The sequence below is a fragment of the Salvelinus fontinalis genome, chromosome 23 (genome assembly GCF_029448725.1).
Source record: "Salvelinus fontinalis isolate EN_2023a chromosome 23, ASM2944872v1, whole genome shotgun sequence".
Taxonomy (NCBI): Eukaryota; Metazoa; Chordata; class Actinopteri; order Salmoniformes; family Salmonidae; genus Salvelinus; species Salvelinus fontinalis.
Window position 1 is genome coordinate 33705159 of NC_074687.1, and position 24193 is coordinate 33729351.

The 24193-nt window shown below is 42.3% G+C and overlaps 2 protein-coding genes across 4 annotated transcripts in view; one reads left to right on the top strand and one right to left on the bottom strand.

Annotated features, from left to right (window-relative positions):
* Positions 1–932: 932 nt before the first annotated feature.
* LOC129821176 (FAST kinase domain-containing protein 3, mitochondrial-like) lies at positions 933–5069 on the bottom strand. Of its 2 annotated transcripts, XM_055878527.1 has the most exons (6): positions 4682–5068; positions 3008–4425; positions 2637–2719; positions 2187–2431; positions 1781–1895; positions 933–1560 (listed from the first exon to the last, which is right to left on the bottom strand). In XM_055878527.1, exons 2-6 carry the CDS (start codon positions 4383–4385, stop codon positions 1462–1464), a joined length of 1920 nt encoding a protein of 639 aa, XP_055734502.1. In that variant the 5' UTR covers positions 4386–4425; positions 4682–5068; the 3' UTR covers positions 933–1461. The 2 variants fall into 2 exon arrangements, with proteins under 2 accessions (XP_055734502.1, XP_055734501.1); XM_055878526.1 differs by having other exon boundaries at positions 3008–5069.
* Positions 5070–5280: 211 nt separating this feature from the next.
* Positions 5281–24193, top strand: part of rab3gap1 (RAB3 GTPase activating protein subunit 1) — a 49418-nt gene continuing 30505 nt past the window's right edge. The window contains exons 1-14 of one of the 2 annotated variants that reach the window (XM_055878524.1): positions 5281–5382; positions 5479–5534; positions 7143–7218; positions 7344–7476; positions 8418–8496; positions 8751–8870; positions 11451–11616; positions 15859–15958; positions 19451–19532; positions 19727–19795; positions 21403–21476; positions 22834–22926; positions 23249–23412; positions 23977–24087. In XM_055878524.1, coding sequence (XP_055734499.1) covers positions 5362–5382; positions 5479–5534; positions 7143–7218; positions 7344–7476; positions 8418–8496; positions 8751–8870; positions 11451–11616; positions 15859–15958; positions 19451–19532; positions 19727–19795; positions 21403–21476; positions 22834–22926; positions 23249–23412; positions 23977–24087 — 1344 coding nt within the window. In that variant the 5' untranslated portion in view covers positions 5281–5361. The remainder of the gene's footprint in view (positions 5383–5478; positions 5535–7142; positions 7219–7343; positions 7477–8417; positions 8497–8750; positions 8871–11450; positions 11617–15858; positions 15959–19450; positions 19533–19726; positions 19796–21402; positions 21477–22833; positions 22927–23248; positions 23413–23976; positions 24088–24193) is intronic. The other variant, XM_055878525.1, reaches the window with a different exon arrangement.

Consider the following 24193-nt stretch of genomic DNA (forward strand, 5'->3'; position numbering starts at 1 on the left):
CCAGGCAGGCCAACAGTAGATTAATTGCCAGTCTGAATGGGCCTCTCAAACAAATAAAGGCAATACTGAGTGCATGCCTACAATTAGAAGTGATATCTGTCAAACGTTCCTTTTTCCTGTATGAATTAGCAGTGGTGGAAAAAGTACCCAATTGTCATACTTGAGTAAAAGTAAAGATACCTTAAAATAAAAGGATTCAAGTAAAAGTGGAAGTCACCTAGTAAAATAATACTTGAGTAAAAATATTTAGCTTTAAATGTACTTACGTATCAAAAGTAAATGTAATCGCTAAAATATACTTAAGTATCAAAAGTGAAAGTATTAAGCAAACCAAATGGCACTATTATCTTGATTTTTTAAATTAACGGATAGCCAGGGGCACACGTCAACACTCAGACATCATTTACAAATGAAGCATTTGTGTTTAGTGAGTGCCAAATCAGAGGCAGTAGGGATGACCGGGATGTTCTCTTGATAAGTGTTTGAATTAGACAATTTTCCTGTCCTGCTAAGAATTCAAAATGTAACTAGTACTTTTGGGTGTCAGGGAAAATGTAAGGAGTAAAAAGTACATTATTTTGTTGAGGAACGTAGTGGAGTAAAAGTAAAAGTTGTCAAATATAAATAGTAATGTAACCCCCCAAAAAACTACTTAAGTAGTACTTTAAAGTAATTTTTACTTTACACCACGGTGAATTGGTAATCATATTACACCAAAAATGTGTTGATTCAGTCACAACAAGCTGTTCTGACACTCAGCTCTGTAGTTAATCAGTATTATGCTCATATTTCACATGACATGTATGGGGTATAGCTTTGTCTTCAAAATAAAGCCTGTTACGCAGAGCACCCCTTGTACATGCTTTGGTCCATATGCCTGTCAGCATTTCAGTACCCTTTAATCTATTACTTTATGTTCCCCTTCAACTTAGTGAGGCTTTATACAAATCATGTTTATTGTTTACAAAAGCACATAACAGCGATGGAACTTTGAGTTTTTCCCATGGTAGTTTGAAAACTGGTTTTACACATTTTGTATTGGAAAATAGAGTGCATTGTACAAAATATACAGTACCTTCAAGCTTACATGGAAACACAAACCTGTTTTATTTATAAATATAGAGTCAGTGTATAACTTACAGACTGCAGAAAGCTCATATATGGAAGTATGCAGTTTATAGTTGACCTATTACCACCATAGCCCATATTTTGTGAAAAATGCCATCACATTATGTACAATGACTTAACACTTTTCTAGCCCAACACTGTCATAACAATAGTATTATGAACCTTCCGTTTATAAACGGAAGGTTCATGCCTAATCCAATCCAATGTTTTCTGTGATGATTAGTAGACAGTTTAAGAAACATCCTAGTTCATCTTGTTGAAGGCCATGTCAGGTCAGAGGTCAAGGAGCTTGGATGTGATGTCACACAATGTCCTCCTATCCTATCTGAGAAGTCACCGGTAAAACCTGAAGATTGTGGGGAATATCTTCTTATGAAGGTATTGTACCCGTTCCTCTTGTGTTCTCAATTTTTCAAATTCAAAGTAAGGGATCTGGTTGGGAACATACATACAAAGACCAATGTCAGATAGGTCTTCATGAGAAAAGAAATATCCCTAGATAAATGTAACTCAGTCACAGAATGACACAGAAAATGACACATTACATTGATTATAGAGATGAATTCAAAGCACATACAGTACTAACACACATTCCACACACCTCACATTGTGTGTCTATTCTAGCCTGTAACCAGGAGTGGAGTTTCCCTACCTGAACCACTTCGTAGCCCATTCTGCAGAGGTGGCGTCTCTTTGTGGCCTCCTTTCCCAGAAGGTGATGGGTGTTGCTGCAGAAGCGGTCCTGAGCATCCAGGCACAAGGCAATCCTACGTAGAGGAAAACAATTCACCTGTTATCTGACTGGCCATTTTATTCAATGGGTGATAAGTCGTGAAATGCAATAAGTATCATTCTCTGTGTCCGAGGATCTGCCTGAACAAGGTGCTGTGAAGATTTGCTCATTGGAATAAATTGTTGTATTTCAATTGAATTGAATCTTTGGAAATAAGGACCACTTATTGGGCACTTCGCAAAACAGGGTGATTGGTAGATCAGGGAATGAGTCTGTGCAGCGCCCTGTCAGACTGATCCTCTAACAAAGTTCCAATGGCTCTAACCTCCTATGAGTGTGGTCCCACTGTGAGAGAGGCAGGACAAACCCCTCCTCATCCAGACAGATCTCCACGTCTATGGTGTATCCAGGCTGTGTGAAGACCCTGGTAGAGTAGTAGGTCTTTCCCTCTAGCAGCTTGTTAAGAGGGCCCTTCACCTGGTTGTACAGGTAGCTCTCTACAGGGCTCTCAAAGGAGTGGTCCATGGAGGAAAACTTCTTCACATGGAGATGGTATGGTAATCTCGGGCCCTGTACGGAACACAGTATAATATACAGTATATACATCAGAATGAACTTAGTGTTCAATCCAACTACTTCAAAATAATATTTTTCATTCAGTGTGACACGTGAAGGCCCATTGTAGGAGTCAGATGGCTTTAATTTGACAGACAATTTTGCATAATTATTGTATGATTTATTTGTATATTTACAATGTTATTAGGGAGGTACTCACCCGGTAGGTGCACTCGAGTGAGATAGAGAGGTTGAGTTGGGTTAGCTGGCCTAAGGCATGCTTGTCCAGGGGCTCCCCTTGTGCTGTGAAAGAATAGCAGCCTTCATCATACATAACATGACTCTGGCTAGCTCAGCTGTGGACATTGACAGAACTGTGCTGCTGGTACGATGGAACTTAAACCAAAGAGTATTTCTGACCATCATCTGGAGGAATTTAATTTGCAACTGAATGGAAAGGACAAAACTGACCCTGTTACATAGACATACACACACGTGACATGAAATTGTGCACACATACTCAAATGTAGCTCTTTTACTTTTGCTCTCACTTTTTTTTTTACACACACAGACAAAAACTGACTAGCCTACCTTGCAACCTCTGTAGGAAGTAGGGGCTGAAGACTTTGGACACAAAGTTGAGTGGAAACCTCTCCAGGTGAATACAGGAGTGGAGCACTTCAATCAGAGCCCTGGGCTGGAACTGAGAGAAGCGAGAGGAGAGGATACTCTCCAGCTTCTTAAACATCTGACTGGAGCACTGGGGCAGGTAGCTCAGTCTCCCCATGGCAATGATCTGCCGGGCTATCTGGGATGTGGTATACTTCTCTGAGTTGCAAATAAAGCTCTCAGCCACAGCTTCGAATATGGGCTCTGAGCGACACCTCATCTGAAGGCAAAACTCCATCACCACGCTTGTGAGTTCGGGGTCTGCGTCAACTATTTTGCCTGGCAGGTGCTTTTCCATGGCTGTTATGAAGTCTTCATCATGCTGACCGAAATGCATTAAGGCAGCTAGAACTTTGATGAGCTCTTCATCTTGGAACGATCTGAATACCCTAGAGGCCCGTCTGCTCAGCTTCACAATCAGTGCAATGGCCTGCCTCTGTTGTAATGCCACCAGGGAGTGGAAGATGTCACTGATGTTGATGGCTTGTAGTCTGTGTGTCAATTTCTCTGTGTGTCTGTGCAGTCTTGACATGAGATCTTGGCAACGGTGTGGGTCCTCGAGTAGTGCAAGGAAGGAGTACACACGAGCGGTTTCATTTTGGGTGAGAGCCTCACCCTCATCAATGCTGATGCTCACGGAGTCGAGAACCTGCTCGACAATCTCTGACCTCTTCCCCTCCAGATTATAGGCTACTTCTCCAAGGTGGCACAGGTGAATGACCCCAATGTCTGTTTTGGAGAGGTGTGTCCTCCACTCCTCTTTCAATCTGGAGACAATTGAACTTTGATAGTCCACACCAAACTCAACACATACTCCCAGTAAGGTTGCCAGACCCTCAGTTTTCTCATTGCTGGAAGCTTCTTTCAAACGTGTTAACAACTCAGGTAAAACCTCAACCTCAAAAAGGGATTTGACAGAAAGTGGCTCCACTTTTAAGTGCCCTAGTTGTGTTGGTGAAGCACTGGTTCCTAATTGGGTGTCAATGGAAGGCTGTCCAGCTGTTTTGGGCAAAAGGTCTTTCTCCAGGTGAACCCTTAATTCGTAGTCTTTCTCTTCTGCAAATGGGAGGTTACTTAACTGTTGCGCCACCGCCCCCATCTCACGTGTGTTATGGAAGCAGCCTAAACTACTTTTTACACATAGTTGTGCCAGTCTGGCTTTAAAAGAAACGTCCGATTTCAATATTCTTCCAAGTGAATCTGAGTGACGTATTAACCCCCGACTACTAGTCATAAAATAGTTAGGAGAATACTGGCACACAGCCCTAACTGAGGAAGAAATGCTGACAACTGACTTCATGCTTGAAATGATGTAATCTCCCTCTGAATTACAGTGGAACCTAGAATAATAAGAACATACAATTGTGTTATTATGCATGCAGAAACATTATTATACTTCATTAATTACATTGCAGTCCAGTTTGTTACAGTACCTTCTTTAGCAGCAACTTCCATGCACCAAAAACACACAGCACTCTTTCACTTTTGGTAAAATTCCCGAATGAACATTCCAGTAAAAGACATTGCCTACCTTACATCATCATTAGCTTTTGAGCACAGTTAATATTTTTTTCTTTAAGTGTGTAGATTGCTTACCTCGGTTCGAATAAATTGGAAGAACTGACGAGTCACGGGCACTTACGGAACTGGCATTGTGTGTTCGGTAAATACCTTGTGTAATGTCACATGTGTCACTATTTGCTGCCATCTGCTGGCAACATGTATCCATGAAGGCATTTCACGTCTCCAATAAGGCTTATTATTATGCCATCATATCACCTTTAATAACAAATATATTACAATATGTATCAAAGCAATAATTGTATCTGCAAAACCTGGTTAAGGGCTTGTAAGTATCTGCATTGTTGGTTAAGGGCTTGTAAGTAAGCATTTCACTGTAAGGGCTACACTTGTTGTATTCTGCGCATGTGATAAATAACATTAGATTTTTTCTGATTTGAGTGTTTGACAATATGCAGACTGATATTAATTTCAAGACTAAGTTGTAAAAGTAAGATATATTTTTCTACTACTGTTACTACTAGATTAACAAATTAAACTGCATTAAATAAAGGAATTTAAAACAAAGGATTCGAATGGAGGTAAATATTGTCCATTTTCATTACGAGTCGTTCAAAGCACGAGCCTTGTGTCAAAAGCTTTTTTTTGGTGTAAAAGATGTCAAATTCGGTGACGTCATTGCTTAATTGCGGAAGAGACTCCATCGACAAGAATCCCATAATGCAACGGACAGCAAAATTCATAAACAGGAATTCATGATGGCGGCTGACAGTGACGTGAGTACAGTACTGGTGTACAGTTTATAAAGTAAACATTGCATCATATTAACAATGTTTAGAAAATATTGGATGTTAACGTTATTTCCTTTACAGCCGGAGTCGGAGGTCTTCGAGATCACGGATTTTACCACCGCGTCGGAGTGGGAGAGGTAGGTGGATACTGGAGATCTCTGGCTAGCTAAATTAGCTTTAGCTAACAACAACAACAGTAACGTTAGTTGTGAATCATCATCAGACTCAGACTAGATAGAAGAATTGGATTAGAAGCTATTCATGGCTGGCCAAATATAGTTCGCCTGTTCCATATAGCTAGCATACTATGCTGAGTATATGGCAGACAACGTTCTCGTCTCCTGCTGTCAATCACATTGCTCAATCGGCTAGAAAGCAACCGTTCTTACCAATGTTGACAGCTCAGAAGAGCCCTACATACACTACATGGCCAAAGGTGTGTGGACACACTTGAAATTAGTGGATTCTGTTATTTCAGCCACACCCTTTGCTGACAGGTGTATAACATTGAGCCCTACGCCATGCAATCTCCATAGACAAACATTGGCAGTAGAATGGCCCGTACTGAAGAGTTCAGGGACTTTCCATTATAGGATGCCACCTTTCCAACAAGTCAGTTCATCAAATTTCTGCCCTCCTAGAGCTGTCCCGGTCAACTGTAAGTGCTGTTATTGTGAAGTGGAAATGTCTAGGAGCAACAATTGCTCAGCCACGAAATGGTAGGCCACACAATCTCACAGAACGGGACCGCTGAAGAGCGTAGCTCATAAAAATCGTATGTCCTCGGTTGCAACACTAAACTGCCTCTGGAAGCAACGTCAGCACAAGAACTGTTAGTCGGGAGCTTCATGAATTGAGTTTCCATGGCCAAGCAGCCGCACGCAAGCCTAAGATCACCATGCTCAATGCCAAGCGTCGGCTGGAGTGGTGTAAAGCTCGCTACCATTGGACTCTGGAGAAGTGGAAACACGTTCTCTGGAGTGATGAATCACACTTCACCATCTGGCGGTCCGATGGACGAATCTAGGTTTGGCGGATGCCAGGAGAATGCTACCTGCTCCAATGCGTAGTGCCAACTGTGAAGTTTGGTGGTGGGGGAATAATGGTCTGGGGCTGTTTTTCATGATTTGGGCTAGGCCCCTTAGTTCCAGTGAATGTAAACATTAATGCTACAGCATACAATGACATTCTAAACGGTTCTGTGCTTCCAACTTTGTGGCAACAGTTTGGGGAAGGCCCTTTCCTGTTTCAGCATGACAATGCCCCTGTGCATACAGAAATGGTTTGTCGAGATCGGTGTGGAAGATCTTGACTGGCCTGCACAGAGCCCTGACCTCAACCCATTGAACACCTTTGGGATTAATTGGAACGCTGACTGCGAGCCAGGCCTAATTGCCCAACATCAGTGCCTGACCTCACTAATGCTCTTGTGGCTGAATGGAAGCAAGTTCCCGCAGCAATGTTCCAACATAAAGTTGGAAAGCCTTCCCAGAGTAGTGCAGGCTGTTATAGTAACAAAGTGGGACCAACTCTATATTAATGCCCATGATTTTGGAATGAGATGAGCTGGTGTCCACATACTTTTGACCTTGTAGTGTAGCTGGTCCTTCCTTAACAGTATTTCCCAGAGCCATTTATTTCGAGATTGTGTATGTGCGTGCTTGCGTGCATGCGTGCGTGCTTGTGTGAACACTGCTCGTCTGACTTCTGCTGGTATATGTTATGATCCCCATGTTGTTTGCTAGGTTTGTGTCCAGAGTAGAAGAGGTTCTGAATGACTGGAAGTTGATTGGGAACAATTCAAGCAAACCACCAGAGAAGGTAACAATAAACCCTCATTCAATCAGACCTTAATGTTATGTAAGAAGCACCATGCATTAAAAAGCAGCGATCTGGTAAGCTTGTTGAATTCATTCATGGATGCCCTGATTGTCGTCTTGATCCAGGGTGAATACACCAGTGGTACCTGGGAGGAGAAGACCCAGGATATCAATTTTGCTGATTTTAAATTCTCCGTAACGCACCACTGCCTGAAGCAGGAGTCTGAGGAGGGCGAGGGGAAGGAGGAACCTGAGGAGGGTACATTGCTGCTTTTATTTATAATCCCTGTTATCATATCTGTCTCATAGGAATTGTCACTCAGTGTTTCCCCTAGGATTTATTTCAGCAGTGGTAGCAAACTTAGTGTAGTGGGTGTGACCAATAATGCGGTCTCCAACCTACAATTTTAGAGGTCCCTTTCTTGGCTGCAGATAATTTCACTTCTAAAAGTAATTATTCTGTAAACTCATACCCAAATAATGTTGGTGACTCGTCCTATACGTGTATTTATGGCCAAAGCATAAATTGGACAAAAACACTTCAAAAACCCCACCTGTATCTCAAACAGACCATTTAAAAAGTCTTGCTATTTCCTCACAGAGTATGATGTCATCCTCTGAGGAGGATAAGCTGGCAAATCAGTGGTCTAGAGGAGGATGAGCTGGCCAATCAGCAACTACTCAAATTAATATTTGTAATGACCGTTATATGCCCACACCATTCTGTTAGGGTATTCCCACACCATTCTATTAGGGTGTTCCCACACCATTCTGTTAGGGTGTTCCCACACCATTCTGTTAGGGTGTTCCCACACCATTCTGTTAGGGTGTTCCCACACCATTCTGTTAGGGTGTTCCCACACCATTCTGTTAGGGTGTTCCCACACCATTCTGTTAGGGTATTCCCACCCCATTCTGTTAGGGTATTCCCACCCCATTCTGTTAGGGTATTCCCACACCATTCTGTTAGGGTGTTCCCACACCATTCTGTTAGGGTATTCCCACACCATTCTGTTAGGGTATTCCCACACCATTCTGTTAGGGTATTCCCACACCATTCCAACACAGAAACTATATGATGAGACTATATGGATGAACTCCACAGTTTTGTCTGGACCACTGCTCTGCTCTCCAGCAACAGAGAAAATCGTAGTGGATGTTAGAATATAAATGAAGTTTCCCACTCTGCTCTCTCCCCAGATGCCTTCCCCACAGCCATGCAGGACCTGCTCTGTATGAACAATGACTTCCCTCCCAGGGCCCACTGCCTCGTCAGATGGTGAGTACAGTACTCCAGGTCTCCTAACCTCCGACCTCTAACCTTTACCTCTTACATTTATTTTAAGATGGGAATTAAAATGACTGAGGATAGACATTCACAACTGCTATTGATATTTGTTATCACCAAATCCAGCGGATGTCTGATCTTTTTGAGAAATATATTACAGAGTTTGGTTTGAATGAGTCTCAACTTAATGGATAGATAGATGGTAGCTGTCTGCGCTCTTTAAAGTATTCCGTCTGTGTTTGCAGGTATGGCATGCGTGAGTTTGTGGTCATCTCCCCCGGGGCCAACTGTGAGGCGGTCATCAGTGAGTCCAAGTGCAACCTGCTACTTAGCTCCATCTCCATCTCTCTGGCCAACACAGGCTGGTAGGTGACAGTAACTCAGAGCAACAGTGAATACTATATTAACTAATACTCTTTGGGAACAGTATAATTGTTATAATTCACAGTTACATTAGTATGCCAGAACATCACTTTATGTTCTTATGGAAAATCAAGTTAATATTGGTAACAGAATTTGCTTTGACAAAGAAAAGGGCTGATACTGCCAATGTGTTCATGAATCTACGCTAAGGGAAAACAGTGTTAGTTCTTACACATTCACACATCTAGTGGCAACATGCCCTTTGTGTGTGTTTCTGTTTGATGACACAAGCATGTTTTAAAATAGCAATACTGTGGGTGGTGAGTACAGCTCTCCGTGGCATCGTATTGCGGTAGATCAGCTGGTATCCATGGCAACACTGGGCAAAATGGGAGATGGTACCATTGTAGATGCTCCGAGTGCTGTGGCTCTGCAGCTCTGCTCTGTGGTAGCAGCAAGGTCACCTGGCCTCCCACTGTGTCTCTGGGAGTTTACTGTGAGGCAGAGTGACACTAATAACGTGGTTATAAGAGGAGGAAGCGTGTAGCCGACCATCAGAACATACAGTACCTTCAGAAAGTGTTCAGACCCCTTGACTTTTTCCATATTTTGTTACGTTACAGCCTTATTCTAAAATTGATTCAATTGTATTTTTTCAATCTACATGCAATACCCTATAATGACAAAGCAAAAACAGGTATTTAGAAATGTTTGTTAATTTATTACAAATTAAAAACGGAAATATCACATTTACATAAGTATTCAGACCCTTTACTCAATACTTTGTTGAAGCGACGTTGGCAGCGATTACAGCCTCGAGTCTTCTTGGGTATGACGCTAGAAGCTTGGCACACCTGTATTATGGGAATTTCTCCCATTCTTTTCTGCAGATCCCCTCAAGCTCTGTCAGGTTGAAGGGGGAGCGTTGCTGCACAGCTATTTTCAGGTCTTTCCAGAGATGTTCAATCGGGTTCAAGCCTGGGCTCTGGCTGGGCCACTCAAGGACAATCAGAGACAAGTCCCGAAGCCACTCCTGCGTTGTCTTGGCTCTATGCTTAGGATTGTTGTCCTGTTGAAAGGTGAAACTTCACCCCAGTCTGAGGTCCTGCAAGCTCTGGAGCAGGTTTTCATCAAGGATCTCTCTGTCTTTGCTCCGTTCATCTTTGCCTCGATCCTGATTAGTCTCCCATTCCCTGCCGCTGAAAAACATCCCACAGCATGATGCTGCCACCACCATGCCTCACCACAGAGATTGTGCCAGGTTTCTTCCAGATGTGACTCTTGGCATTCAGGCCAAAGAATTCAGTCTTGGTTTCATCACACCAGAGACTCTTGTGTCTCGTGGTCTGAGAGTCTTTAGGTGCCTTTTGGCAAACTCCAAGCGGGCTGGAACGTGCCTTTTACTGAGGAGTGGCTTCCGTCTGGCCACTTTATCATAAAGGCCTGATTGGTGGAGTGCTGTGGAGATAGTTATCCTTCTGGAAGATTCTCCCATCTCCACAGAGGAACTTTAGAGCTCTGTCGGAGTGACCATCGGGTTCTTGGTCACCTCCCTGACCAAAACCCTCGATTGCTCTGTTTGGCCAGCTCTATGAAGTGTCTTGATGTTTCTGAACTTCTTCCCTTTAAGAATGATGGAGGCCACTGTGTTATTGGGGACCTTCCCAGCAGAAATGTTTTGGTGCCCTTCCCCAGATCTGTACCGTGACACAATCCAGTTTCGGAGCTCTACGTACAATTCCGTCGACCTCATGGCTTGGTTTTTGCTCAAGACATGCACTGTCAACTGTGGGACCTTATATAGACCGGTGTGTGCCTTTCCAAATCACGTCTATTTTTTAAATTTATTTAATCCATTTTAGAATAAGGCTGTGACGTAACAAAATGTGGAAGAAGGGAAGGGGTCTGAATACTTTCCGAAGGCACTGTATAGCTTCAAGTTCTTTTCTTGCATGAGCACTTGTTCTATTACTAATGCATAGAGCATTTACTGCATTTTTTTTTACCACAATCTTGTGACTGGAAAAAAAAAATGAATCAACAGATATAACAAGGCTTATTATTTAAATTCCATACTTGTTCAATCCACTAGGAGGTGTATGTTTTGATTGTAATTTCTCTATTGTGCACCAGGTGCTGCTGTGTAGCTGTGGTATATCAGGGATGCTGAGGTAGTTACAGGATGTCAGTGTGTGCCTGCTCTTCCACATTGATACCAGAGATGCCTTGCATGTCTCTAAAGGGATAACTTAAAAATCAAAGTTTTTCAAACATCATGATTTGTCTGTTGTGCAGCTCCAACTGAATACCTCAATCCCAAACGAATGGGAAAGATGAGCAAAATCTAAAATGATTCAACTAGATGGTGTTTATATTTCTCATTAATTTGGAGTTGATGCACATAGCTATGTCTTCACAACTGATGACATAGGACATTACCTCGTCTTGACACAAGAACAGGTGTAGTTACAGTAGCAACAGGATTTCAATGTGTGGCTACCTTCCCACAAAACATCTGAATGAATTAGAATTTGAAGTGACCTATCCCCTTTAACGTCTCTATCCCTGTGGATGCCATGCAGCCAGGTACCCATGTTTGTTCAGATCCAGCAGAAGTGGAGGAGGATGTACCATGGGGAGTGCCAGGGCCTGGGGGTGCGTACCGACTTTGAGATGGTCCACCTCCGCAAAGTGCCTAGCCAATACAACCATCTCTCAGGCCTACTGGACATTTTCAAGTCCAAAATAGTGAGTAATGAAGGGCCAGGGCTTACTTATTGCCTTACATGGGCTTTTATGAGTAGTGCCTTTCACATGGGTCACCCATAAATAATTGTAGGACTAGTTTCCCGGAATGAGAGTAAGCATAGTGGACTAGAATGTACTTTCAATGGTGAATCTCCATTGAGCATGCTTGTTCAGCCATGGGTTAATCTGGGTCCGGGCACTCAGTCCCTACAATTAAATTCTATGATACAGTTGAAGTCGGAAGTTTACTTACACTTAGGTTGGAGTCATTAAAATTCATTTTTCAACCACTCCACCAATTTCTTGTTAACAAACTATAGTTTTGGCAATGCATGACACAAGTAATTTTTCCAACAATTGTTTACAGACAGATTATTTCACTTATAATTCACTGTATCACAATTCCAGTGGGTCAGAAGTTTACATGCACTAAGTTGACTGTGCCTTTAAACAGCTTGGAAAATTCCAGAAAATGTCATGGCTTTGGAAGCTTTTGATAGGCTAATTGATATCATTTGAGTCAATTGGAGGTGTACCTGTGGATGTATTTTCAAGGCCTTTCAAGGTTCATCCTTGGGAGCAATTTCCGAACGCCTGAAGGTACCACGTTCATCTGTACAAACAATAGTACGCAAGTATAAAAACCATGGAACCACGCAGCCGTCATACCGCTCAGGAAGGAGACACTTTCTGTCGTCTAGAGATGAACGTACTTTGGTGTGAAAAGTGCAAATCAATACCAGAACAACAGCAAAGGACCTTGTGAAGATGCTGGAGGAAACGGGTACAAAAGTATCTATATCCACAGTAAAACGAGTCCTATATCGCCATAACCTGAAAGGCCGCTCAGCAAGGAAGAAGCAACTGCTCCAAAACGGCCATAAAAAAGCCAGACTACGGTTTGCAACTGCACATGGGGACAAAGATCATACTTTTTGGAGAAATGTAATCTGGTCTGATGAAACAAAAATAGAACTGTTTGGCCAAAATGAACATCACAAGCCGAGGAACACCATCCCAACCGTGAAGCACGGGGGTATCCTGTTGTGGGGGTGCTTTGCTGCAGGAGGGACTGGTGCACTTCACAACATTGATGGCATCACGAGGAAGGAAAATTATGTGGATATATTGAATCAACATCTCAAGACATCAGTCAGGAAGTTAAAGCTTGGTCGCAAATGGGTCTTCCAAATGGACAAATTATTTTACCTTTATTTAACTAGGCAAGTCAGTTAACCTTTACTTAACACCCATCCCGGATCCGGGAGCATCCTCATCAGTAAAAGCTGACTAGCATAGCCTAGCATAGCGCCACAAGTAAATAATAGCATATAAATATCATGAAATCACAAGTCCAATACAGCAAATGAAAGATAAACATCTTGTGAATCCAGCCATCATTTCCGATTTTTAAAATGTTTTACAGCGAAAACACTATGTATTTCTATTAGCTAACCACAATAGCAAAAGACTCAACCGCATATTTTCACCATGTGTCTACCGCATAGGTAGCTATCACAAAACCGACCAAATAGAGATATTATTAGTCACTATAATTAGTCACTTATGCCAGCAGCATACCACCCTGCATACCACTACTGGCTTGCTTCTGAAGCTAAGCAGGGTTGGTCCTGGTCAGGCCCTGGATGGGAGACCAGATGCTGCTGGAAGTGGTGTTGGAGGGCCAGTAGGAGGCACTCTTTCCTCTGGTCTAAAAAAAATATCCCAATGCCCCAGGGCAGTGATTGGGGACACTGCCCTGTGTAGGGTGCCGTCTTTCGGATGGGACGTTAAACGGGTGTCCTGACTCTCTGAGGTCATTAAAGATCCCATGGCACTTATCGTAAGAGTAGGGGTGTTAACCCCGGTGTCCTGGCTAAATTCCCAATCTGGCCCTCAAACCATCATGGTCACCTAATAATCCCCAGTTTACAATTGGCTCATTCATCCCCCTCCTCTCCCCTGTAACTATTCCCCAGGTCGTTGCTGCAAATGAGAACGTGTTCTCAGTCAACTTACCTGGTAAAATAACGGTAAAATAAATAAATAAAAATAAACTAACCAAGAAACAACTTCATCAGATGACAGTCTTATAACATGTTATACAATAAATATATGTTTTGTTCGAAAATGTGCATATTTGAGGTTTAAATCATAGTTTTACATTGCAGCTACCATCAAAAATATCACCAAGCAGCCAGAATAATTACCGAGCAACGTGAAATACCTAAATACTCATCATAAAACATTTATGAAAAATACAAGGTGTACAGCAAATGAAAGATAAACATCTTGTGAATCCAGCCAATACTTCCAATTTTTTTTAAAGAGTTTTACAGCGAAAACACAATATAGCATTATATTAGCTTACCACAATAGCCAAACACACAACCGCATTTATTCACCGCATAGATAGCATTCGCAAAAACCAGCAAAAGATATAAAATTAATCACTAACCTTGACCAACTTCATCAGATGACAGTCTTATAACATCAGGTTATACAATACACTTATGTTTTGTTCGAAAATGTGCATATTTAGAGCTGCAAACCGCGGTTATACATTGTAAATATGTAGCATCGATTCACCAGAATGTCCGGAGCTATTTTGGACACTCACCTAATCTGACCAAAGAACTCATCATAAACGTTACATAAAAATACTTGTTGTATGGCAAATGAAAGACACACCGGTTCTTAATGCAACCGCCGTGTTAGACTTTTAAAAATAACTTTACCATAACAAAAAGCTTGCGTTATTGCGAGACAGCGCCCGCCAAAACGGCAGAGAATAGGAATCAACATTTTCCACAGAAATACAAAATAACATCATAAATTGTTCTTACTTTTGCTGAGCTTCCATCATAATCTTGTACAAGGAGTCCTAGGTCCAGAATAAATCTTTGTTTGGTTTTAGAATGTCCTTTTCTCCTGTCGAATTAGCAACCTTAGCTAGCCATGTGGCGCGAACATGCCCATCTCCTCTTGACGCAAAGAACGAAAAATTCCAAAAGTCCCAATAAACGTTGAATAAACTGATACAACTCAGTTGAAAAAAACTACTTTATGATGTTATTATCACATGTATCAAATAAAATCAGAGCCGGAGATATCCGCCGTGTATACCGAACGCTTTTCAGAAGCCAATGTCGACGTACTTCGCGTGCCAGAGAAGACAATGACATTTCCAGACCTGTCACTCCAAAAGCTCTTGTTCGGCCTCAGATCAAGCTAGACACCCCATTCCACCTTCCACTGCCTGTTGACATCTAGTGGAAGGCGTATGAAGTGCATGCATATCAATAAATATAAGGCAATTGAATAGGCAGGCCCTGGAACAGAGCATCGTTTTCAGATTTTTCACTTCCTATATGGAAGTTTGCTGCAAAATGAGTTCTGTTTTACTCACAGATATTATTCAAACAGTTTTAGAAACTTGAGAGTGTTTTCTATCCAATAGTAATAATAATATGCATATTGTACGATCTAGAATAGAGTACGAGGCAGTTTAATTTGGGCATGATTTTTTCCAAAGTGAAAACAGCGCCCCCCTATTGACAAGAAGTTTTAAGAACAAGTTCTTATTTTCAATGACGGCCTCGGGCAGAACGACAGACGACCTTGTCAGCTCGGGGATTCGATCTTGCAACCTTTCGGTTACTAGTCCAACGCTCTAACCATTAGGCTACGCTGCCGCCTCAAATGACCCCAAGCATACTTCCAAAGTTGTTGCAAAATGGCTTAAGGACAACAAAGTCAAGGTATTGGAGTGGCCATCACAAAGCCGTGACCTCAATCTTATAGAAAATGTGTGGGCAGAACTGAAAAAGCATGTGCAAGGAGGGCTACAAACCTGACTCAGTTACACCAGCTCTGTCAGGAGGAATGGGCCAAAATTCACCCAATTTATTGTGGGAAGCTTGTGGAAGGCTACCCGACACGTTTGACCCAAGTCAAACAATTTAAAGGCAATGCTACCAAATACTAATTGAGTGTATGTAAACTTCTGACCCACTGGAAATGTGATGAAAGAAATAAAAGCTGAAATAAATCATTCTCTCTACTATTATTCTGACATTTCACATTCCTAAAATAAAGTGGTGATCCTATCTGACCTAAGACAGGGAATATTTACTTGGATTAAATGTACATATGATGGATAGAACAAGATAATACATCATTTTGACTCTTTCTGTCTCTGCCCTTTTCGCCTTTTGTCTTCTGTCTTATGTTGTTCTCCAGGGTTGTCCCCTGACTCCTCTTCCTCCCATCAACATCGCTATCCGCTTCACGTATGTCCTGCAAGACTGGCAGCAGTACTCCTGGCCTCAGCAGCCCCCTGGTAAGTACCATCAACAACACAACCACACAGCCTACTAAACTGGAAGAAATGTATTGAGTTATTATGACCCCTTGACTTTTTCCACATTTTGTTACGTTACAGCCTTATTCGAAAATGGATTAAATAAATAAATATGTCCTCAGCAATCTACACACTACCCCACGAGGACAAAGCGAAAACAGTTTATTTTTTGTTTTTTGCAAATGTAATAAAAATTAACAACGGATACCTTATTTACCTAAGTTTTCAGACCTTTTACTATGAGACTCGAAATTGAGCTCAGGTGCACCCTGTTTCCATTGATCATTGTTGAGATGTTTTTACAACTTGATTGGCCAACTGTGGTAAATTCAATTGATTGGACGTGATTTGGAAAGGCACACGCCTGTCTATATAAGGTCCCACAGTTGACAGTGCATGTCCGAGTAAAAACCAAGCCATGAGGTTAAAGGAATTGTCCGTAGAGCTCAGAGACTGGATTGTGTCGAGTCACAGATCTGGGGAAGGGTACCAAAAAATGTCTGCAGCATTGAAGGTCCCCAAGAAAACAGTGGCCTCCATAATTCTTAAATGGAAGAAGTTTAGAACCACCAAGACTCTTCCTAGACCTGGCAGCCTGGCCAAGCTGAGCAATCGGGGGAGAATCGTCTTGGTCAGGGGGGTGACCAAGAACCCGATGGTCACTCTGACAGCTATAGTTCCTCTGTGTCGATGGGAGAACCTTCCAGAAGGACAACCATCTCTGCAGCACTCCACCAATCAGGTCTTTATGGTCGAATGACCAGACGGAAGCCACTCCTCAGTAAAAGGCACATGACAGCCTGCTTGGAGTTTGCCCAAAGGCACTTAAAGACTCTCAGACAATGAGAGGCAAGATTCTCTGGTCTGATGAAACCAAGATGGAATTCTTTGGCCTGAATGCCAAGTGTCACGTCTGGAGTAAACCTGGCACCATTCCTACTGTGAAGCATGGTGGTGGCAGCATCATGCTGTGGGGATGTTTTTCAGCGGCAGGAACTGGGAGACTAGTCAGGATCGAGGCAAAGATGAACGGAGCGAAGTCCAGAGATGAAAACCTGCTCAGAACCTCAGAATGGGGCGATGCTTCACCTTCCAACAGGACAACGACCCTAAGCACACAGCCAAGACAACGCAGGAGTGACTTCGGGACAAGTCTCTGAATGTCCTTGAGTGGCCCGGACTTAAACCCGATCAAACATCTCTGGAGAGACCTGAAAATAATTGTGCAGCAACGCTCCCCATCCAACCTGACAGAGCTTGAGGGGATCTGCAGAGAAGAATGGGAGAAAATCCCCAAATACAGGTGTGCCAAGCTTGAAGCGTCATACCCAAGAGGACTCGAGGCTGTAATCGCTGCCAAAGGTGCTTCAACAAAGTACTGAGTAAAGGGTCTGAATTCTTATATACTTATGTAAATGTAATATTTCAGTTTATAATAAATTAGCAAAAATGTAAAATAAAATAAAATGTTTTTGCTTTGTTATTGTGTGTAGATTGAGGGGGAGAAAAGCCATGGAATTTAGAATACGGCTTTAACCTAACAAAATGTGGAAAAAAGTCAAGGGGTCTGCATACTTTCCGAAGGCACTGTGTATTCCAGAGTCGATATTGGTTTGAATTCAGCCCACTGCCCGTCTAACTCGCCCAGTCGCACTCCTCCTACCTTACCTGGCTGATCTTATAAAACCACATCCTATCTGTTCAGTAAAATCACAAAATATAAAACAGGAAGGAGCTACAGTGTCTTCAAACTATTCACACCCCTTGACTTTTTCTAAATTTTGTTGTGTTACAAGGTAGTATTAAAATGGATTTAATTGTCTTTTTTTTGTTGACGATCTAAACAAGATACTCAGTCTCTAAGAGCATTGCACACCTGGATGGTACAATATTTGCACATTATTCTTTCGGAAATTCTTCAAGGTTTGTCAAGTTGGTTGTTGATCTTTGCTAGACAGCCACTTTCAAGTCTTGCCATAGATTTTCAAGCCAATTTAAGTCAAAACTGTAACTAGGTTACGAAGGGGAACATTCAATGTCATCTTGGTAAGCAACTCCAGTGTATATGTGGCCTTGTGCTTTAGGTTATTGTCCTGCTGAAGGGTGATTTTGTCGCCCAGTGTCTGTTGGAAAGCAGGCTGAACCAGGTTTTCCTCTAGGATTTTGCCTGTACTTAGCTCTATTCCGTTTATTTTTACCCCCCCTCCCCCAAAAGAAAACTCCTTAGTCCTTGCTGATTACAAGCATACCTATAATATGATGCAGCCACCACCATGATTCACGATAATATGAAGAGTGGAACTCTGTGATCTGTTGTTGGATTTTCCTCAAACAGAGCATTTTCTATTCAGGACACAGTTAATTTCTTAGCCAAATGTTTTGCTGTTTTATTTAGAGCCTTATTGCAAACAGGATGCATGTTTTGGAATATGTTTTGTCTGTACATGCTTCCTTCTTTTCACTGTGTTATTTAGGTTAGTATTAGGGAGTAACTACAATGTTGATCCATCCTCAGGTTTCTCCTATCATAGCCATTAAGCTCTGTAACTGTTTTAAAGCCACCATTGTCCTCATTGTGAAATCCCTGAACAGTTTCCTTCCTCTCTGGCAACTGAGTTAGGAAGGATGCCTGTGTCTTTTGTAGTGAGTGGGTGTATTGATACACCACCCAAAGTGTAATTAATAACTTCACCATGCTCAGAGATATTCAAAGTCTCCTTTTTATTTATTTATACCCATCTACCAATAGGTGTCCTTCTTTGCGAGGCATTGGAAAACCTCCCCGGTCTTTGTGGTTGAATCTGTTGGAAATCACTGCCCAACTGATGAACCTTACAGATGATAATTGTATGTGTGGGGTACAGAGATGAGTTAGTCATTAAAAAATCATGTTCAACCCTATTATTGAACACAGTGAGTCCATGCAACTTATTATGTGACTTATTATATTTTTACTCCTGAACTTAAAAATGGTTCTAGGCCTATATAGGTTAGCCCATAGTGTATTGAAACTGGTCTTTCAACGCCTCCACGCGCATTGGCAACTCTTTTAGGAAACTGATATAATCCACTCGATCTCTTTGCACCAAATTCAATAGTGGATGATTCTTCCCACGGTCATGTTAAGTGCTGCTCTCCAGGGTACATTTTAGTGCTGCAAAGAGATGCTCAACTCTTTGAGTGGTGCAGGGAAGGCGGTAAAAGGTAAGAGCTCGGAGAGCTTTTTAAACGGCTTACAAACAGTCACTATTTCTGCTCCTCTTGAATGGGACTGGTGAGCTCTAGTTTGAGAGACCAGAGTATATTTGGACCTTTAGTTTTTATGGGATGAATTTGCCTGCCTTCAAGGCATTGAAGATGATAAAGTGTTTACGGTTTGGGTTCTTCTTGCTACTTCTAAGTGGACGTATTGTGTGCTGAATCAAAGTCATGTTTGAACAATGAAGGTAAGTGTTTTTTTGCTGCCTCCAGACTTCGACGCTCTCCTCGGAGGTGAGGTGGGAGGGGTGGAGTTCGGGAAGCTGCCATTCGGAGCGTGTGAGGATCCAATCAGGTAGGATCGATGGTACTGTAGCCATGACGATAAAACAATTCATGCTTGATTTAGCAATTTACATCATTGGTCATGTGTATTGTTTGTGTCCTTTTAGTATGAGCCTTTAATTAATTGTTTTATGTAATTCATTAATCTCATAATGTGAAGTTGATTATGCAAAATAAACATATCTGTATTTAATTGTTGTTTAGTGAGCTTCACCTAGCGACCACCTGGCCCCACCTGACAGAAGGCATCGTGGTGGATAACGATGTGTACTCGTAAGTATCCACCACCACCCTCCCTCTCTCTTCTGCCCTGCTGGTTGACTCACACTGAAAATACATCTCAACAACCTGAGCTATGATCTATCAACAACATTGTTTGTCGCCCCACAGAATGACAGGTATTTAGACAGGGAAGATGGATGTGTCGTCTTCAATAAATAGAATCAGTAGCCAGTTTAAACTCATCAAGTAAGTGAGCATTGAGATGGACAGAGAGAGGGAACCTCCAGGTAGGTGATGCCAACAATGAAATAAGTTCCCTTTGAAACATTGGGAAAGGTTGTTGCCCGTAATAATTTCCTGTGTGCCAGACAGTGTAGGTGTTGAGGGCGGATGTGGAGGAGTTGTGTGGGAGTTGATATAACAAGTACTTCAGCCCTAGCAACACCACTCGCTTGTTCAACTGCATTAAAGCTGAATGACTTTACGCTTTTCAGTTTAGTGATAAAGTGGTGCTCAGTGAGCCAGCGCATCTTATTAACAGTGTTTGTGTTTTTCTTCGAGGGCCTTCATCCTAAATGTTCATGACATTCACTGTATAAAGACATCGAGACTAATCTCAGCCCTCTGAAGAGATTCGAAGACCGAGATTAGCCCAGCCTAAGATGGTCCTCCTCCAAATATGTTTTGGGTTTTATTTTGATGGTTGTATTTATTGTTGAATCCCCTTAGGGCATTCTGGGATAGAAATGTTATACATGGTATTTTGGCGTAAAAAAAAAAAAAAAAAGATATGACTTGCCTCATGTCAACTTGAAATTTTAAATTCGACATTCCCTGACTGAATGGGTAATATACCTGGTAAGAACCCCTTTTTGCCCTCAGAACTGCCTCAATTCGTCAGGGCATGGACTCTACAAGGTGTCGAAAGCGTTCCACGGGGATGCTGGCCAATGTTGACTCCAATGCTTCCCACAGTTGTATCTAGTTGGCTGGATGTTCTTTGGGTGGTGGACCAGTCTTGATACACACAGTAAACTGTTGTGTGTGAAAAACCCAGCAGCGTTGCAGTTCTTGACACAAACCGGTGAGCCTGGCATCTACTACCATAGCCCGTTCAAGGGCACTTAAATATTTGTTTTGCCCATTCACCCTCTGAATGGCACACATACACAATCCATGTCTCAATTGTCTCGAGGCTTACAAAACCTTCTTTAACCTGTTTCCTCCCCTTCATCTACACTGATTTGAAGTGGATTTATCAAGTGACATAGCTTTCACCTGGATTCACCTGGTCACTCTGTGTCATGGAAAGAGCAGGTGTTCTTAATGTTTTGTACACTCAGTGTAGATTATATGGCAAGTGATATTTAGTGGTTCTTATTTCAAGGATCTCAAATTAACCAAAAAGTCAATAGATGATTATCATGTAATGACTCTTTCCACTATATAATCCCTATACTAACACCAGTAGGTTCCAGGCTGTAAAATAAACCACACTAACAAGGATCCTTTCCTCCTTTCAGAGCACCATGTTTTAATAGCTATTGTTCAGTCCTGACCTTGACTATAATGGTAAATGTGAACCACTGAAACAATCCAGGGCCAGTTTGCCTTCCTCCCCTGTGTTGTCTGACTGTGCTCTCTGTGTGACCTCACAGTGACCTGGACCCGCTCCAGGCCCCTCATTGGTCAGTCCGAGTCAGGAAAGCAGACAGCCCCACGTGTTTGCTCGGTAAGACCTTCACAAAAATACTTACTGACCTTAAAGAAACATTATAGAATCCTATGGATACCCATGTAGAGCAGTATGCATTTCCATTGTCCTTCACCTACCAGATATGTGTATAGTGGGGTTTTTGGGAGCTACATGCAAAAGACGTCTTTTTTAAGATTTGTTGGACAATAAAGTAGGGTTAGGTCGATGGTGACTAAATCATGTGACAGATGATGGTTTAGCCTATTCCTATTTGTTGTGGCCTATTTTATATCGGACACTGATTTAACTATGTCTAGCTGTTTAAAAAAACATGTCCTATATTCCTTTCTCTCTCCATTCGATAGGCTATGAATATGATTGAAGGCTACGATCAAGCAATGGATGTAACAGAGTTCCATCTCCAAAAGTTATTTGAATAGTCTAAAAACTTAAGGTAGCCAGAGTATTAATAATTAGAGAGAACAAACAATATCAATAGGAAAATAGAATGTCAAGTTACATCAAGTTTAAGCTTTTAAGAAATAAATTACTTTTAAGAAATAAATTATGCTGTCCGGAAAAATCCTTCCATGCGAGGTTGAAAACCAAATGGACAGTAACCTATCCTCCTACTAGGCCTATCATAAAAGCTTTAAAACAAGTTTAAAGTTATGAACAGTAGCTTATTTCCCAAATATTGTAGCCTACGAAGGTGTTGCCCTAAAGTTGTTGTGGCTTTCAAAAATAACCAGAATTGAAGTCTATGGTCTAGGCATAGGCTATTCTCAGTCACAGCTTAATGAGAGAGAGCAAAATAAATAATAGTGTTTGTTGTATTATTTTATGATGCAAATAAAGCTATTATTGTCCAGTTTTGAAGACGGTAGACTGATTATATCCAGCCCGTGATGTAGGCCTATAACCTAGCTCACTACAGTAAGAAAGCCCAGTCCTCATCACACAGTTACTGCTCCAGCATGTACGTGCCAGACACACAGACACACACACAGACACACACACAGACACACACACAGACACACACACAGACACACACACACAGACACACACACAGACACACACACACACACACAAACCTGTTCTGCTCCTCCACCAGAAAGGAAAATATTTGCCATTGCCGGCACATAGCCTCTACCCAGGCTTTCAACAACATTATCTTTTGTCATGGTTCTTCCAGTTGCATTCAATTTCGCACTATAGCGCAACTGTTTTAGCTGATTTAAATTTTTTGGTGGCCAATCGAGAGAGCATCGTATATCACAATGTTTTATGGGTACCTAAGCACGATACGACAAAGGTTGCCATTGCCCAACCCTACAATAAAGCTATTTGACTTTGAATTTAATGTAATAAAACCTCATGTTGCCCATCCCAGGTGACTTCCTGACGGAGTTCTTCAAGCTGTGCTCTAAGAAGGAGTCAACAGAGGAGATCCTGGGACGGGGTCCAGTTGAGGAGGAAGGCAAAGGTAATACGACTCCCTCTATTAGTGTGTGCTATGGCTTCTGGGGTGTGTCTCAATAGTCTAACATCACTCCCTCTCATTTTCCTATATGGTGTATGCTCAAAGGGGATTTGTGCAGAGCTCAGTGCTGATGGAGGAAAGGAAGAGTAGAACATGAAGCCACTTTGGACTATTGAGATGCACCCTTGGCTTGCGTCTTTCCATTTTTGTTTGTTTGCTGGTGCATGTGAAGGGAGCATATGCTCGCTCTGTCAGAGCCCATCCTCATTCCCTCCCTGTGTATATTTTCTCTCTCTCTCTCTCTCCCCCTCCCCTGTCGTTACAGATGACATCAGCCATGCCCTGTCTAAGTTGACAGAGCCCACGGCCGTGCCCATCCCCAAGCTGTCTGTCTCTAACATGGTGCACAGTGCCCGCAAACGCATCCGCCGCCACCGCCGCGTCGACGAATCACCGCTCAGCAACGATGTACTCAACTCCATACTGCTGGTGAGAGGGGCAACGCATAGACACACACACACACAGTGAAACCCCATATAATAAAATGCATCAGCTCTGATGGGTACACTAGGCCATGTGTTTGGCCTGCTCAGATGTCTACTGCAGCCCTCTGAAGGCTTATGGGGATTTAGTCTGGCTGACATACTACACAAGTGGCTCTGTCTCAGTGGCTGTGAGAGAGAGCTCCAGCCATTCACTGAGAGGAGAGAAAGGGAGCTGAGTCTGCAGCCAGGCTCCACTGGCATTGCTGTGTGGAACTGTTTCTTAATCAGCCGTGAAGACACTTGGAGTCTCAATTGGTAAGTCCCTAAGGGCCTTTATGGGTCCTGGTCAAAAGTATTGGACTCAATAGTGAATAGGGTGCCATTTTGGGATACACACACTGCCATTGGCCTAGAGGCTCAGTGAGGTGAATAAAACATTTAAACCAGACTCTGTTAGTAGCAGAATTGTTCCTTGAGGGTTTTTTTTTTGTCCAAACGGTGAGATGGAATGGATGTTCCCTATGTAAGAGAATGGTTAAGCTCATATTTGTGTGTGTGTGTGTCTCAGTATCTCTTCCCAGACGCCGCCATAGACAAGTCATCATCAGAGAACGGCGAGAGCAAGGCTTCTCAATTGAATACTGATGGGAAACCAGAAGAGAAGGAGTCTGACGACTATGTATGTCTGCCCTCTATCTCTATCTCTCTATCGTTCTCAAAGACAGACATTGTACATCAGGGATGTGTTCAGCAGGCATGACATTCCAAAAAAACATTTAAATACC